This window comes from Cervus canadensis, chromosome 10, assembly GCF_019320065.1.
Source record: "Cervus canadensis isolate Bull #8, Minnesota chromosome 10, ASM1932006v1, whole genome shotgun sequence".
Classification (NCBI taxonomy): Eukaryota; Metazoa; Chordata; class Mammalia; order Artiodactyla; family Cervidae; genus Cervus; species Cervus canadensis.
In genome coordinates this window covers 3,353,353-3,369,912 of record NC_057395.1, presented here as the reverse complement: position 1 = coordinate 3,369,912, position 16,560 = coordinate 3,353,353, and the positions used below count along the sequence as shown (strand labels likewise).

The following is a 16,560-nucleotide window of genomic DNA, read 5'->3' as shown; positions in this document are numbered from 1 at the left end:
GCCCGAGTCAACGCCCACCTCCGCCAGCATCCCCGCCGCCGCCTTTCGTCGCCATAACAACCGGCCCCCGCCCGGCCCCGCGCAGCGCCGGGACGCCCGGGGAGGACGCCCCCGCCTTGGCGCCCCGCATCCGGGGGCCTCGCACCCCCGCCCCCTTCCAGCCGCGTCCAAGCGCAGCGCAGAGGCGCCCCCTCCCGCCGCCAGGGAGGAAAGCCCTCGCGCCCCCGAGACTTGACTTTGCAGAATTAATTAGGCAGCCCCGGAGGGCCGGGGTCCTTCAGCAAGCTTCCCGACTTCCGCACCTGCCCGGGTTCCCTGCACCTGCCCTTTCCCGGGCTGCAGGGCGCGTGCGGCGGCGGGGAGCGTGGCCGGGCGGCGACGGCGGTGCCCCCGCGCCTGGGGCACGGCGCTCCCGGGGAGCAGGACATCCCCAAAGGCGGCGGCGCGCGGGAGGCGGGGAGGCGGGAGGCGGCCGGGGAGCCCGGAGAGGGCGGGGAGCCCGCGGGAGGAGAAGGGGGGAGGGAGGAGGAGGGGGGAGGGAGCAGGGCGGGCGGCGGGGAGGGAGGAGAAGGGAGGCAAGAAAGTAGCAGAAAGTGAGGCTGGCAGCCGGCAGCAAAGGAGCCGGGCGAGCGGCGGCAGGAAGTCTGTGCCCAAGACGCGCAGAAATAAGAGCCAGGGAGGGACCGCGGCGGCGAGAGTGAAAGAGGAAACTGCAGAAGAGGAAGCTCTGCCGCAGCACAAAGTCTCCTCGGCTCCCGCGCCGAGCATCCCCGCGCCGCCCGCCCAACCCTCCTGGACCAGCGCGCCGCCGCCCGCGCCTCCGCTGCACCCGCGCCACCGCCCCCCGGCGCCCCCTCCTCGCGCGCCCACCCCGGCCCCCTGCGCCCCTGGCCTCTCTGCCTCGCCGCCCTCCGCGCACGCCGCCCTCGTCTGCCATGGCCCGGGAGAACGGCGAGAGCAGCTCCTCCTGGAAAAAGCAAGCTGAAGACATCAAGAAAATCTTCGAGTTCAAGGAGACCCTCGGAACGTAAGTGGGGAGCAGGGAGGAGAGGGTGGAGGTGGCAGCGGCCGCGGGTGCAGAGGTGGCTCTCGCTGCCACCGCCGCCGCCACCGCGGCAGGAACCGGAGGGTCGCCGCGTCCTCATTGTCCAGTTCTCGGCTCTGCGGAGCCCCCCGCGTGCCCGCCGCGTGGGTCTGCGCCCCGCGTGCCCGAGTGGGCGCCGCGCGGGGGCGGGGAAGGCCCTGGGATTTCGGGGACAGTCGCAGGCGGGCGACTTTTCACTTCCCTGACACCGCCGCCCTCTCGACTCATTCTCCCCACGCGTGACTGTGGGCTGAGCATGGTGGATATTCCTGTTTACTGGCTGCGTGCGTCTACTCACCGTGTGCACGGGCGCACTGTGTCGGCGAGAGACGTGGTCACGAGGAAATCGGCTCCGGGCATTCCCATTTCTGTTCTAACATCATGTAGTCTTAGAGAATTGACATCCGCACGTACTCGATGTAGGCAAGATTTTGGATGGCCGCGCGATTAGGGAAGGAAGGAATTTCGCAGTGTGCAGGGTCACGTGTGGGCTGAGCCTTACCTGAGTGTCAGTCCATTTCGCCAGGTTCAGCAGCACACGCTGGCGTGCGGGTCACCAAGGAGGGTCTGCGAGGGTCTCTGTACCCGCGGTTCCTCTCCAGGGCTGTGTGTGGTCCGAGGCTGGTGGCTGATCTCAAGAAAGCAGAAATAACCAGAAGTCGATGTCAGGAAGGCTCAAGCATGTGCTGCTCCATTCAGCTGCTGTTCCTTTTCTGCCCAAGAGTTGGTTTTTGTTTGTTTTGTTTCGGAGCGCCTCAGAATAGGTAGGGAGGCTGATAGTGAAAGAGGATCGGTTGCTGCTGGAAGAACCTGGAGTTGGAGTTATTGCTTCCCCTCATGTGATCAGTATGTAAGCATATATTTTCACACACATACGTGTTGTATGAGCCGAACAGTTTGCAGGGGTTCATGGAGGTGTTGGTCAAGCTGGTAAGAGAAAGAGGAGGTGTTTCATTAGACAAATTAGGGTGCTCTTCTTTCCTGTCTTAATCCCCTTTTACTTGTCATTGCGGTTGGTTTGCTTTTCCAGAACCATATTTTCAAACCCAGATTGTTTTCTGCCCCATACTCAGGGTCCACTGAGTTGTTCGGTCATTTTCCCTCCCCCACCCCAATATCTGAAGTGGGTCCCCCAAAGCCAAGTTGTGACGCATCCCTCCATGCTTCTGTTCCTGGTGATGCACACTTACCTAGAATGAGAATAGGGTCTCCCAGATTTTGTGCTCACTTCAGGGACCCAGTCTACCTGTGGGTGTAGACTTTTTGTCTTTGTTGGAAAGAAAACAGAAAGAGCTTTGCATTTTCATAGAGAGGGGCTTGGAGCTGCCTCTTAGCATGGGCCAGTAAAGGGGTGAGATTTGGTCAGAACTTTAGAAAATTACCCTTGAGGTTTATTTGGGTTTGGGGGAGTGACTTTGAGATGGTTAAGTTGCTGAGAAAGAAGAAGCGTGTCCTTTGTGGTCATGCTGAGAATGCTCTTGTGGCTGAGGATAAGGGGGCTGGAGAGAGTGGAGTCCTATGGTAGGAGAATGCGTTGCTTGGCACATCCTCACCGGAACTCCTGGAACTGGTCCCTCTGCCTGCAGCTTCCAGGCAGACAGATGCAACCTCCCCTGACTCTCTCCTGCTCCCCAGGAGAGCCCTGAGGCTGTACCTCTTCAGTGGTCAGAGATGCTCAGCCCGGTGAGCTGTGGCTTCACTGTGTGGCTCCTACTGTGGTCGGCACTGTTTGAGGATGGCTGTGGTGGTTCCACTTCTGGGCAGGATGGGGACTTGCCTGATGCGTGCCGGAAAGAACATAGAGCTCTTGCAAAACAGCTTCTTGGACTCTGGCCACGTTCCCCATAAACCTGGGGATGGGTCTCTGTTAGGATTCTAAAGCTTTGCCTTCTGTCTTGGAAAGGATTCTTTGAAAAGGAGCTTCAGGCTATGGTTCCTTCCTGCTGGCAGGAGTTCTCGAAGAGCAAAACACAAACAATAAAATGATCAAAATGTTTTCACTCAGTAGCATGGTGATAATAGTAGAGGTAATTGTAGGTGACTTTATTAAATAAATACCAAGTACCAGTTGATATCCTAAGTGCCTTATGGGTATTAACTCATTTTATTCTCATGATAACCTGATGAAGTAGGTATTTACTATTATCCCCACTTGGCAGATGGGAAGACTGAGGCAAAGAGAATTAAGTGACCTGCCAAACAGGAGCTACTTATTAAGTGGAGCTGATACTCAAATCTAGGCAGAACAACTTATAATTATGCATATGGTATTGAGCCATATTTTTTCTGTGGATTATGTAACAGCAAATGTTAATAATTTGATTAACTTTTGTATTTGGAAAGCTAATTTTAACATTAAAGAATTATATTAATTTTAATATTAAGTTAAAACATAATTATGGGGTAACCTGTTATCCAAACATGTAACTTTTGGATTATCAACACTTTTTGTCTCTTGGACTTTCTAGAAGTGGTCCAAAATTCAGGGTTCCTGTTTCCCCCAGGGCCAAGTCCAGCACCCTTAGCTTGACTCTAAATAGATGTCACTTCTGCTCCTATCAGTGTGGATTTTGAGTTTGGGGTCTTCTTTGCAGTGAAACCTAGCATCAGTCAGGGGCTTCAACACTAACAATTGGAATTCATTTCCAAGGTACTCTGCAAGCCCAATCATTTTGTCACACTTTTACCATATGCCTTTAAGATCCTAAGGCAGGAAAGCCCTTCCGGGAGACAGATTGTCAGCTGTTAAAATGCCTTTGAAATAAAGCAGTGTAAAGACCCAAGGAGCACTCACTTGGCCAGACCTTGTAATCTGATATTTGGCTGCCTGGTTCAGGTACCTTTCCATGCGGAGTAGAAGGTTTACTGTTGAAGGCCAAAGGGTCAAGCCATTTAGATTGTGTAGTTAGCAGGGCCTTGCTGGAGGGTGGGGGGCAGATGAAAGTGAAGGCTGTCCTAGAGGGTAGGAAAAGAGCTGGAGGAAGCAAAGGACAGTGTAGGGGAAAGGACCCATTGGGTGGTTTGGACCTGGGTTTTCTGATACACCCCTGAGCCAGGCCTCTGGAGAAACCTTTCAACTTGTGGCCTTCAGCGTGTCTTCCTTTGAAAGGAAATCCCAGGGCCTAACCCTACCTCCAAACAAGGTGGGAAGCCTTAAATACTGTTTATTAATCAACGCCATGTTTTCAGATCCCTGGTACCCCAAATAAATGAGGCCAAATAAATGTTGTGTAACAGCAATTAAGAGTGGTAAACATTTCTGTGGCGTGTTTGCTGAGGCCATTCAGGCCATCTCTACCATAGGTAGATGTCTTTCCACTTCTTCTAAACCAAGAAAATGAAAATAGGCCATCTGAAGAAGGATATGGATGGGAAGAAAGCTTTGACCATGGTGTGCCAGAATTACCCCAGACTCGTGGAAGTGGCTTCTATAATTTCCACACCATGAAAGGTATATGAACAGAAGAGACCTTGATAGTTGGCAGAGAATGGTTCTTCCAATACACCTCCTTCCCCCTGGAGTACAGAAATGGCACGTCCTAGAAAATAGACATTCATCTCTGCAGGGTATGAATACATGCTTTTCTTACAGACCAAATGTTTTGTGTTGAAATAATTGCTGTTTGAGGGGGCTGGAGCGGGCGCCAGGGAGGTCTTGGGCCTGGGTTCAAAGTCTGGCTCAGCCACTGGTCAGGTGTGTGGCCTGTGGGCTGCTTGGTCATTTGTCCACATGACTGGTCTTAGCTTCATCACCTGTCACATCAGAGGGGCAGAGAAGATGGGATGATTTTCAAGTGCTCTTACAACCCTAAGGTTTTTTGGCTTGTCTGGGTAAGAGAGGCATTCACTATAATTTTCTGGTAGCTTTCATGTGTAGCTAGAACAGCTTGGTCCATTTGGAGGGACATTTTTATGCCCAGGCTAGTAGCAAAGTGACAGAGCTCAGGACAGGAATTCTTACCCCACTTGATGTCAGTAGCACAATGCCTTTGCTTCTTCATGAAACGAGTGCCTGCTGGGTGCTGCTTTAGGAAGAGTATAAATAGAAATTTCTGGGAGGCCAGCACTGTCTTTCCCCACTAGTATCATACTTACACGCCTTTTTCTGAAATTGCTCAATCAGTACACCTGTTGAGGACACGTGATTGACTTATCTGAAGGCCTGGGTAGAAAACAGACTCACCTGTTCTTTTCGGGTTGTAGAGGGGTGGTGTATGGATATTGGGGGAGGGGGAGATTGCAGATCTACTCCTGGTGATTTGTGTATTTGACTGCTGTTTTGAGAGTATTTGTTCTGGGACTACTCACAGTTGTAGAGTCTGGGAGAAGCATTTCAAAGAGTGCTCCTCCAAGAGGAGCAAAGAGAGGGGTGGGCAACCCCGAGAGTTCTCTCAGAGGGTATTCCAGATGCTGTATTGGTTAGAAGTTTGCATGTCTCAGCCCTTTGTTTGAGGCATGATATAAATTCAGCCTCTTGTACATTTAAAAATATTGATCAAACACCTGCTATATTCTAGGCACTGATGGGGGTGGGCACAGCAGAGAACAGGCAGACACAAATGCCTGCTTTCCTGGAGCTCACATTTCTTTCTTATTCTCTGGTGAGGAAGCCAGAAAATTAAAAATATGAATCAGGAAAGTGTAGCGTATGTTACATAGTAGACACGTTAGGAAGAGAAATAAAGCAGGGAAATGGGATTTTCTGGAGCAGGAGCAGGGGTAGGGTGGGGTGGGGTGATAGGAGCTTGAATAGGGTAGCCAGGGAGGGCCTGGTCCAGAAACTAATCTTTGAATAAAGACCTGAAGAGATGAAGGTAGAGTGTTCCAGTTGAAGGGAACAGCAAGGGCTGAGGGTCTGAGCGGGAGCAGGCCTGGTGTTTTTAAGGCCCAGCTTCAAGGAGGCCCATGTGTCTGAAGGTGGGTGAGCAGCAGGAGGAGCTTGGGAGCTGAGAGGACAAAGGTGTGTGGTGTGGAGCTGGGGGAGGGTTGGTCGAGGTTCCCAAAGGGCCTTGAAAGTGACAGTGTTAGCGCTCAGTCCTGACTGACTCTTTGCAACCCCATGGACTGTAGCCCAACAGGCTCCTCTGTCCTTGAGATTGTCCAGGCAAGAATACTGGAGTGGGTTGCCATTCCCTTGTCCAGGGGATCGTCCCAACCCAGGGACTGAACCCTGCATTGCAGGCAGATTCTTTACTGTCTGAGGCACCAGGGAAGCCTTGAAGTTCCTGGTAATAGACTCTGCTTTTGCTCTAAGAGCAATAGGAAATGTTGAAGGGTTTTGAACAGGGGTGTACCTTGACATAACTCGGGTGTTTCCATCGTGGGTGCAGTTGCTGTGCTGAGAATGGACAGGCAGATTCAAGGGAAGAAGCAGGGAGACCAGCTTGGAGGCTGTGGAAACCAGTGCAGAGGGGAGAATGGTGGTGGAGGGCGGGGAGAGGGTGCAGCTCTGGAGGTGATGAGGAGTGGCTGGATTCTGGGAACATATGGAAGGAGAACCATAGGAGTCGTTGGTGGGTTGGGTGTGGCTGGGATTTGGGGTTGGGAGAGAGATACCACTTGTTGGTTTTGGTCAGTTTTTTCCCAAGAATTTTCTGCGCACCTGCTCTTTGAGCACAGCAGGGCTGTCTGTGTTCTGGGAAGCTCTTGGAAAGAGTTTGGAGGGAAAGTTCACGTCCTTTGGGCTCCTGGGTTTTTCTTGTGAGGAACTCTTGGATTTGTTTATTTAGAAATTAAAAAAAAAAATGTTTTGGCCACGCCACAAGGTGTGTGGTATCTTATTTCCCCAACCATGGATGGAACCTGTGCCCCCTGCATTGGAAGGGGCGTCTTAACCACTGGACCGCCAGGGAGGTTCCCCAGGGTCCCTTAGGTTTTCAGGCTAATCTATTTCTTTCCAAGAGCTTGTGTTTGAGATGACTCTTGAAGTATCTCCTCTTCTGTCACAGGAGGAGGTCATGATAGGCTTGACATTTGAGTAGCTGGATGAACTGCTTAACTTTCTGTGAAAATGCCACGTTTTGCCTCTAGAATTATCAATAGGAAGATCACTCTGATAGGTGGACCTATAACCTATAACTCTGCTACTTGATTTGTGAATGTATTTATTTTTATTTTTTAAATCTCCAACTTTATTTTTTGACTGTACTGTGTGACTTGCGGGATCTTCGTTCCCTGACCTGGGGTTGAACCCGCACCCTGGGCAGTGAAAGCGCCAAGTCCTAACCACTGAACCACCAGGGAATTCCCTGATTTGAGAATTTAAAGCCCAAACGTTCTATGAAAAAGAATAAACATGAGAAACTCTTGCTGCTTCCTCCTCTGGTAGGATGTTTTGTGTTTAGGGAGGAAAAGCCAGAAGTTTTTCCTCTGTTGGGATAAAGATAACAAACTCTCATGGCTTTACAGATTAGTAGGGTGGAATTTGGGAAATTGCACTTTTTAGGGCTTGTTCTTGGAGGGGCTAACAAAGACTGTCTCTGGTAGAAATTTCCGGCTCAAACTTGGCAACCGAGTGGACAGTAATTAGACTTGGCAGGTGGACATTCGTGTCCTCTCAGGGGAGGATTTTAGGGGTTAACTTGTTGAGTTTTTCTTTGGCTGGGTCTCCATAAATCCCTTTAATCCTTCCTTTCCCCAAATAAATCTCCATAAATCCTCTTCAATCTTTCTCCTTCGTCTCCTCCTCTCCTCTCTGGGAGGGCTTAGCACTGGTTCAGCAAGGGACTGTCACATTATTGGTCAACTTACACCCACAGGGGTAGACCCGAGGACCTCATATTGCCTCCAGTCCTCATCAGATTTTGCAGGAATAGCCAGAGAGCCCATGGCACCTGGGACACATTTCTTCATTTGAAGAAGGAACTGCTTTTGGGTGGCCAGCACAAAGCCTGGAGTCCTCACCAACTGATGCAAGTTTGTTTTCTGACTCAGGATGGTCCATCCAGTGCATGTGTGGCTACAACAGGAGGACACGTGGACCCTGGGAGAGATGCCAGCGTGACCTTCTTTCTCAATTCACGTTGGGTACCTCCCTTTGACCCCCTCTGATGCAGGAGGTCACCTTTTCCTTGGGCTAGTTTTCTTAGATCCTGCTTGGTTTTTAAAGATGTTTATTATGCAGTATGTGGATTCTTCATGTTCGAACCAGACCAAATGGATGCCACAGGCCAACTTCATTCCGTGCGAAGTTCATTCCCTGTCTCCAGTGGTCTGCTATGAGCCTTGTGCTGTTTTTCTTCATATTTCAAATCCATTCAGAGATGGAGGAATTCCATTTCTGGTTAACACCAAATCTTGAGGATAAGCCTATAAGACAGCATATTGACTGAGGCCAGGCCGGGGAGGCACTGGGAGGCAGTGAACCATGATGGAAAGGCAGCTCCAGCACGGCCATTCATACCTGTATCCCTCTGGATACCCATCCTTCAACTTTCTGAGTTAAGATGGAGATGGAAGTTGCTGCCTGGTGGGATTTCTGTAAGGATTCAGTGACGCCTATGAGGTGCCTGGCACAAGTGGGATTGAGTAAACAGCAACTGTCATCAAGTTCCAGTTGTTTTTAGCAGCTGTGGTGGAGGATGACTGGATATTCAGGGCCAGTGCCGTGAAGAACATCTGCTGGAAATCTTTTAAAATATTTATTTATTTTGGGTGCACGATCTCTTAGCTGTGGCATGTGGGTTCCCTGACCAGGGATCGAACCTGGGTCTCCTGCATTGGAAGGGAGTCTTAGCCCCTGGATTACCAGGGAAGTCCCTGTCTGTTGGAAATCGATTTTTGGAAGCTCCTGGCGTAGAAATGCAGAACGGTGTATACGTAACCTCCCCCCAGAGTTGATTTAAGAAACCAACAGCAAGTCCTCAGTCAACTAGGGGGGAACATTCGCTGGATGTTCCTCCCAGCTCAGTACTGAGCTTCTAAGAACGGAGGTTCTAAGTCCTCAGGACAGGGGTGCAAATCCTGGGTCCCCTGCTTTCCAGCCATATGGTTTTGGAAAAATTATTTCGCCATTCTCAGCCTTGTGCCCTCATCTGTAGAACGGGGTAAGACTTGTACCCAGTCTAAGGGTTGCAGTGAAGATTAGTTGAGGGCATATGAAAACCACTCAGGGCAGGACATGGCTGTAGATCTGTGTGCAGTAAGTGCTCCTTCTGTCTCTTTAACCCCTGTGGAGCTGACACCCTGCTCCTCAGAGGTCACTTGCACACATCTGGAGGGTGCATTGCACCATCCGACACTTGCTTCCCACAGGAGGCTGGTTGGTTCACCTGGTGCTCCTGTTCAGCAAGAGACTCAGCCCCCACCGTGTCGCGGGCCAGCTCGAGTGCTGAGTGACCTAGTTTGCTGCGTATACAGACTCATCCCTTCCCTGGGTTATCTCATCAGCTTTGTGTCTCTGCACCTCTCCCTGCACCCTGAGCTGTTTTTTTTTCTCTTCAGTCTATCTCTACATCAGCTTGTGCAAGAGCCTCTTCTAACTGCAGTTTCTGTTTTCTCCAGCAGCTCTTAGATCTTGATGCAGCTGTGGCCCTTCTTGCAGCTGAAAGGTGCTTCTCCTTTCTGGGAATGGCTTCAGTCTTTTCTGCTTTGCTTTCTTATTGAAAATAATATGAGGCTTGGAAGAATGAAGTAACTGGTCGATTACAGTGTTCCAAAACATCAGGGAGTTTTGTAAGTTTAAATTCTGTAGGTACTCAGTTTATTTTAATGCTGGAGAATTTAGCAAAAAGCAACATTTCTAGGTATATACCACATGAACAGACATAACAGTTTATTCAAAATTATCCTTACCAGAATGTTTTAGACATGGACATGGGCAAACTCTGGGCGATAGTGAGGGGCAGGGAGGCTTGGCATGCTGCAAAGAGGCCTGGGGTTGCAAAGAGTCAGACATGACTTAGTGACTAAACAACAACATCCTTATCAGGGAATGTTGGATGGGGGATGGGAGGTGATCTCAGAAGTTTAATTCCCCAGGTCGCACGCAGGATATAGGTGTAACAGTTGGAGAGCTCATGTCTGAATCAGGTGAAATTCCTCTTTTTTTTTTTTTTAATTGGAGTACAGTTGCTTTTTAGTGTTGTAGAGCTTCTGCTCTACAGCAAAGTGAATCAGCTATACATATACATCTACCACTCTTTTTGGGATCTCCTTTCCATTGAAGTCCTTACAGAGCACTGAGTAGAGAGTTCCCTGTGCTATACATTAGGATCTCATTCGTTATCTATTTTATACACAGTATCAATAGTATATATATGTCAATCCCAATCTTCCAATGCATCCCACCCTTCTTCCCCCCTTGGTATCCATACATTTGTTTTCTATGTCTGTGTCTCTATTTCTGTCTTGCAAATAAGATCACTTATACCATTTTTCTAGGTTCCACATATATATATGTTAATATACGATATTTGTTTTTCTTTGAAATGCCTCATCTTAACTTCTCTGTTAGCCCTTTTGATGGCCAAACCGGATCTGGGGTCACAGTTTATTGGTATCTCTGCAATGTGGTAAGCGGGGACAGAAAAGGCTTTTCACCTGGACAGAGTCAACAGTTTTACTGGTGAGAGGCCCTCCTCTTGGACTTTTATAACCACGGCTCCCATCACTGAAATTGCTTTTACACCAAATCGGATTTGGGGCTATAAATGGAATCCTAAAGGTATCATATTCAATAAAGCCTCAGACAGTCCCCAATTTTCAAGTGATGTTCCTGACTGCCCCATACATGGGGCTGTCCCCTCCTGCCAAGACCCATAGTGTTGTGGGGGAAAAGCAAGAAGGAAATGAAGCTGGGCTAAGCTGAGAGGTCTGGTGGGGTGATGGGGATGGCAGACACCCCAGGGCCCATGCCCCCCACCCCCAGGGCTCTTCCCATTTCTTTAACCTTGATAAAAATGGCTGCTTGAAATTTGCCTTAAAACATTAGAAGATACAAATGCCTTGAAATAGGTTGAGAGATCAGTCATCTGTGATATAAGTGATTTTAAAGAAAGTACTTTTTCCTCCCACGCCAAACTGACAAGAACTAGCAGTTTGGCTGGAAGACAGAAGGAAAGTAGGTAATTGTGGTTTTGCACCTTTAGTTGAGTGGGGAGTGGGGAGTCACAAATGAGTTGCAAACTGGGAAATTGAAGGCCAAGAGTGGCAAGGTGGGAGAGACATCCTAGGCCGACTGACTGATAAAAAACTAGGTCCTAGGGACTTCCCCGGCAGTCCAGGGGTTAAGACTCTGCACTTCCCCTGCAGGGGTCAAGGATTCAGGGAAGTAAGATTCACACCACACACACACACACACACACACACACACACTAAGATTCAAGTCACACATACACCCCCGTAAAACAAAGAACAAAGATTCACACCACACACACACACACACACACACACACACACACTAAGATTCAAGTCACACACACACCCCCGTTAAAACAAAGAACAAAGATTCACACCACACACACACACACACAGACACACACACACACACACACACTAAGATTCAAGTCACACACACACCCCCGTAAAACAAAGAACAAAGATTCACACCACACACACACAGACACACACACACACTAAGATTCAAGTCACACACACACCCCCGTAAAACAAAGAACAAAGATTCACACCACACACACACAGACACACACACACACTAAGATTCAAGTCACACACACACCCCCGTAAAACAAAGAACAAAGATTCACACCACACACACACACACACAGACACACACACACACACACTAAGATTCAAGTCACACACACACCCCCGTAAAACAAAGAACAAAGATTCACACCACACACACACAGACACACACACAGACACACACACACACTAAGATTCAAGTCACACACACACCCCCGTAAAACAAAGAACAAAACCTGGGTCCTGGACTGGCCTGGGTCCTAAAAGGGATGCAACTGTGGTGCTGCCTCTGTGACCCCCCACCCCTCCTCCACCAGCACAGCCTCAGTTCCCAGGACCCCCCCAGGACTGTTCACACTGTAATTTAGCCTCACGGGGCCTTGGCACTCAAGGCTTCTCTAGGCCTGAGTAGGGTCCTTACTCCCATGAGAGATTTCACTTTTCTTTGAAAATATGCCTTGAACAACTACCACAACCAAAAGCTGAAAGTGAACTTTTGGGGCAGACCTTGTATAAAAGTTAGGGGCAGTCTGTATATGGCCATGATATATGGGGAGCTGCTGCTGGGGTCCTCTCTGTGGCCACTGTCGATGGAGTTTGTGGTTCTAATCATGATAAAAAGCTAATGTTGACTTTTTAGGGCCCTTTTGGCTGCTTTGACATCTGGGAAATAGAAGACCTTATATTTGCAGGTGTGTGTTTTTAAACTGTGGCTAAAAAATGCATAACCTAAAATTTAGCATCTTTTTTTTCATTAGTAAAGTAATTAGCCTCCAACTAAAATTTAGCATCTTAATGGTTTTTAAGTGCACAGTCCAATGGCATGAAGGATATTCACATTGTTGTGCAGCCATCAGCCTGTCTCCTCCACCTTCCCCATCTCAACCTTCTCATCTTCCCAAACTGAAGCTTTATATCCATTAAACACTCACTCCCCATTTCCCTTGCCTCCCATTCCCAGCAGCCCCAATGCTACTTTCTGTCTCTATGAATTCAACTACCCTAGGTCTCTCCTATAGGTGGAATCAGATATTTTTTGTCATTCTGTGTCTAGCTTATTTTATTTATCATAAGGTCCTCAAGATATATCCACATGGTAGCATGTGTCAAAATTGCCTTCCTTTTTAAGGCAAAATAGTCTTTGATTGTATGGCTAGACCACGCTTTGTTTATCCATTCTTAAGGGACACTTGGAGCTGCTTCCAGCTTTTGAGTTTTGTGAATAATGCTTTGTGAACGTGAATTTATGGGTCCCTCCTCAAGTCCCTGCTTTCAGTTCTTTTGGTTCTTTCATTTCATACCCAGAAGTGGAATTGCTGGGTCATGTAGTAATTTATGTTTCATTTTTTGAGGGACTCATGTATAGTTTTCCACAGGTCTGTGGTATTTTGTGGTTTGCAAAATGCTTTTACATTCATGATTCCTTCTGCATCTTAGGACAACCATGTAGTAGGGAGCAATCATGTGCTGCATCTTGCAGAAAAGAAAATGGAGGTTCAAGAGATGAGATGACTCCGGAGAAAAGGTTGCTAAGTGGCAGGTGGAGATTGGAGCATCTTCTGACTCCCAGTTCAGTTCTCTTCCTCCCATGTCTTGCTGCTTACAGGCTGGTTAGTGGAGGCCGTGGGAACAGATACCTCCCCGTTCTGTGGATGAGGTGTGGTTAGGACCCGTTGGAGCCTGTTGGGTGCTGGCCAGCCAGCTCTGGCTTGTATCTCTGGACCACTTCAGGCTACCCCTGGTTCAACAACCGACTGCACGATTCTTGAATTAGGTTCTTCTGAGCACGTGTCAGTTGACTCAGCACGGTTCTGGAGGAAGCTGAGATCAGGAGTTCTGAGTTCAGTCCCGGCTCTGACATTTCCGAAGTGTGAATCCAGGACTTCCCTGATGATCAAGTGGTTAAGACTCCGTGCTTCCCCTGCAGGAGGCAAGGGTTCAATCCCTAATTTGCAGAACTAAGATCCAACATGCTGTGTGTCATGGCCAAAGAGAGAAATATAGACCCTTGGTGTTATCCTCTCTATGTCTGGATTACCTTGTTTGTTAAATGTGGATGATGACACCTGTTTCCATCACAGCCCTGTTGTAAGCCTTGAGGGAGGTAAGGTATGTGCAGCAAGGCTTTACACAAATAGAAGGTATTATTATGTTTTGAAGATTATAGCCTTAAAATAGTCATTTCTCATAAATGTTGGTGTCATACATACTCTTTGGAACCTAGCTATCATCTTTTGGGCAGGGTTCCTAAGAAGTTGGGCCATAATCAGCCTTAACTTTGAAACCATCAACACAAAACCCGAAGTTTCGTAGTATATTTTATCTGGGCTGTTTAAGGTGTGTGGTGTTATTATTCTCAGTGTTTAAGTGATGGTACTGTCAGAAAAATTCTTTAAAAATTATAAAAGAAACATGTCATCTTGGTAGAGAATTTAAAAATAAGGAAGAGTATAAGGAAGATGATGAGAATCATCAACTAAGTTGGCTGGGTGAATCTTGGGTCTTTGGTCCCTCTAGTGGGCAGGGAGATCTCAACAGAGATTGGAGAGGTCAGCTGTATGGGGTTGGGGTGGGGCTGTGGCTGTTCATCAGTTGATATGAAGATATTTCAGCATTTTACCAACTAGTCTGATTGAACCACTGCCTACAGGTTGAGTATTGGCTCTGGAAATAGGGGTGTTGGTCTTTTTTGAATGTAGTGGACGTCTGACTTTTTTTAGGGTGCCAGTGTTTTGTGTTAGTTTGGTGCTGGTGGTGATGGCATTGTTGGGATTATTGTCATGATTACGCTCTCTCCTCTCATCACCACCTGTAAACACCGACGGAGTCATCAGTGGGACAGAACCAGATGCTAACAGGCTTCCAGTGGGCAAATTACCCATGCAGGGAGAAGAAGGTAAAAAATATTCATATCTGAGTGTGGCTGACTCCTGGGGTAGGGCACAGGAACCTAGATTCTCAGTCACTTCATGGCATGAAATAAGTACTGTTTGCTGTGGACTGAATGTTTATGTCACCCCAAATTCACGTGTTGAAATCTAACCCCTAGTGTGATGGATTTAGGAGATGGATATTATCATGGTATCCTCAGGGCATATCCACAGTGGTAGCATGTGTCAGAATTGCATGCCTTGGGCCTGTGGGGGGTGCTTAGGTCATGAGGGTGGAGCCCTCTTAAGTGGGATTAGAGCCCTTGTAAATGAGACCCTAGAGAGCTCCTTTGCCCCCTTCTGCCATAGAGGACACAGTGAGAAGGCAGTTACCTGCCCAACTGGGAAGTGGGCTCTTACCAGACACCAAACCTGCCCATGCCTACATCTTGAGCTTGAGGCCCTGCCTGGCTGGTTAGCTTCCCAGGCAGGCGGGGTCCTCATGGGGCATGGATAGGGCAGCCTCCGCGTCTTCAGATCAGTGTGCTCTCCTCACGCCTTCCTTTCTTGAAGGAATTCCTGAACATATATTCCCTAACTGTGACCTCATCCTAGGACTGCAGGAATGGCCCAGGTAGATGCAGGGACCTCTAAAAAGCTTGGTTAACCCCAGATGCCCTGAGAGCTGGGTTCCCTTCAGAAGCTCTCCAGGAATTTGGATTTTGGAGTCTATTTTGTGGACTCATAGCATGGCCAGGGGTTTGAGCCCTATCCCTGCCGAAAACTCCTGAGTTCTTTGAATCATGAATAGACTGGGTCCCCTAAGCCAGGTCTGTCCCATAGGGATGAAAGAAACTTGATCTGGTCCTGGGGCCAGAAGCCATCTGGAAATGTGCCTTTGTTTAGTCCCCTTGGTCAGGTTTCAGGTAGGACTTTGGAGAATGGTGAGACTGATTCTACAGTTTTTAAAAAATTCATCAGACTTTTGTTTTTTTATTTTTATTTATTTGGCTTCAGTGGGTCTTTGTTGCGGCATGCAGGATCTTTAGTTATAGCATGCAAACTCTTAGTTGTGGCATGTGGGATCTAGTTCCCTGACCAGGGATAGAACTCTGGGCCACATGCATTGGGAGCATGGAGTCTTAGCCACTGGACCATCAGGGACATCCCCATCAGATATTTTAGACCAAGAGTCTGCTCTGTGCCCGGCACTGTGAAAGTGTTGATAAGACAGAGTGTGGTTCTTGTCCCTATGGAACTTTTTGGGGGGACACACATGCAATTATGCTTCAGCTATCAAGCTGCACTGGGAGGATACAGTATGGAAGCTGCAGAGAGGGGCACCTCACCAGGACTGGGGCTCAGGGCTGGTGAGCTGGGCTGTTGCCTAAGAGAATTCCAGAAGTGGAACAGATCTAGCATTCTTCAGTATTTAATGAGCTCCTGCTTTAGCCAAAGAGAGTGCTGGCTTCTGTAAGACAAAGGAAACATAGTTTTAATAATAATAATAGCAACCATTTACTGAGCACTTACCGGGTGTCGGGCACTGTGCCAACTGCAGTATTTTACATGAATTTTCACAGTAAATATGCAGAGCAGTCCAGTAAAATAGGTTCCATTGTTATCACCATTTTAGAGATGAGGCCACTGAGCCCAGGAGTGGTTACATAACATGGTCAGCATCACACAGAACTATATGGAAGAATTGGGATTTGAACTTAGGTTATCTGTGGCCAAAGCCAGTGCACTTAACCATCGTTATACCAACACTATACCAACTTCATAGGCTGGTAAATTTGGTCCCCTGGTAGACCCATGATGCAAAGCAGCACATGATGACATAAACATGGTGCGAAGTGTTTTAAGGCTTCCAAGGGAAGAGAGGTCATTTCATCAGAAATTATAGATGGAGATGGATCCCAAGAGCGGGTGACGGATGCATTTTCCTTGTCAGGCTTC

General features: G+C 48.3%; 1 protein-coding gene across 2 annotated transcripts in view; it reads left to right on the top strand.

Annotated features, from left to right (window-relative positions):
* Nucleotides 1-545: 545 nt before the first annotated feature.
* The window catches only part of CAMK1D (calcium/calmodulin dependent protein kinase ID), a 388,105-nt gene continuing 372,090 nt past the window's right edge, over nt 546-16,560 (top strand). Inside the window, exon 1 of one of the 2 annotated variants that reach the window (XM_043479613.1) lies at nt 546-1,027. In XM_043479613.1, coding sequence (XP_043335548.1) covers nt 936-1,027 — 92 coding nt within the window. In that variant the 5' untranslated portion in view covers nt 546-935. The remainder of the gene's footprint in view (nt 1,028-16,560) is intronic. The other variant, XM_043479612.1, reaches the window with a different exon arrangement.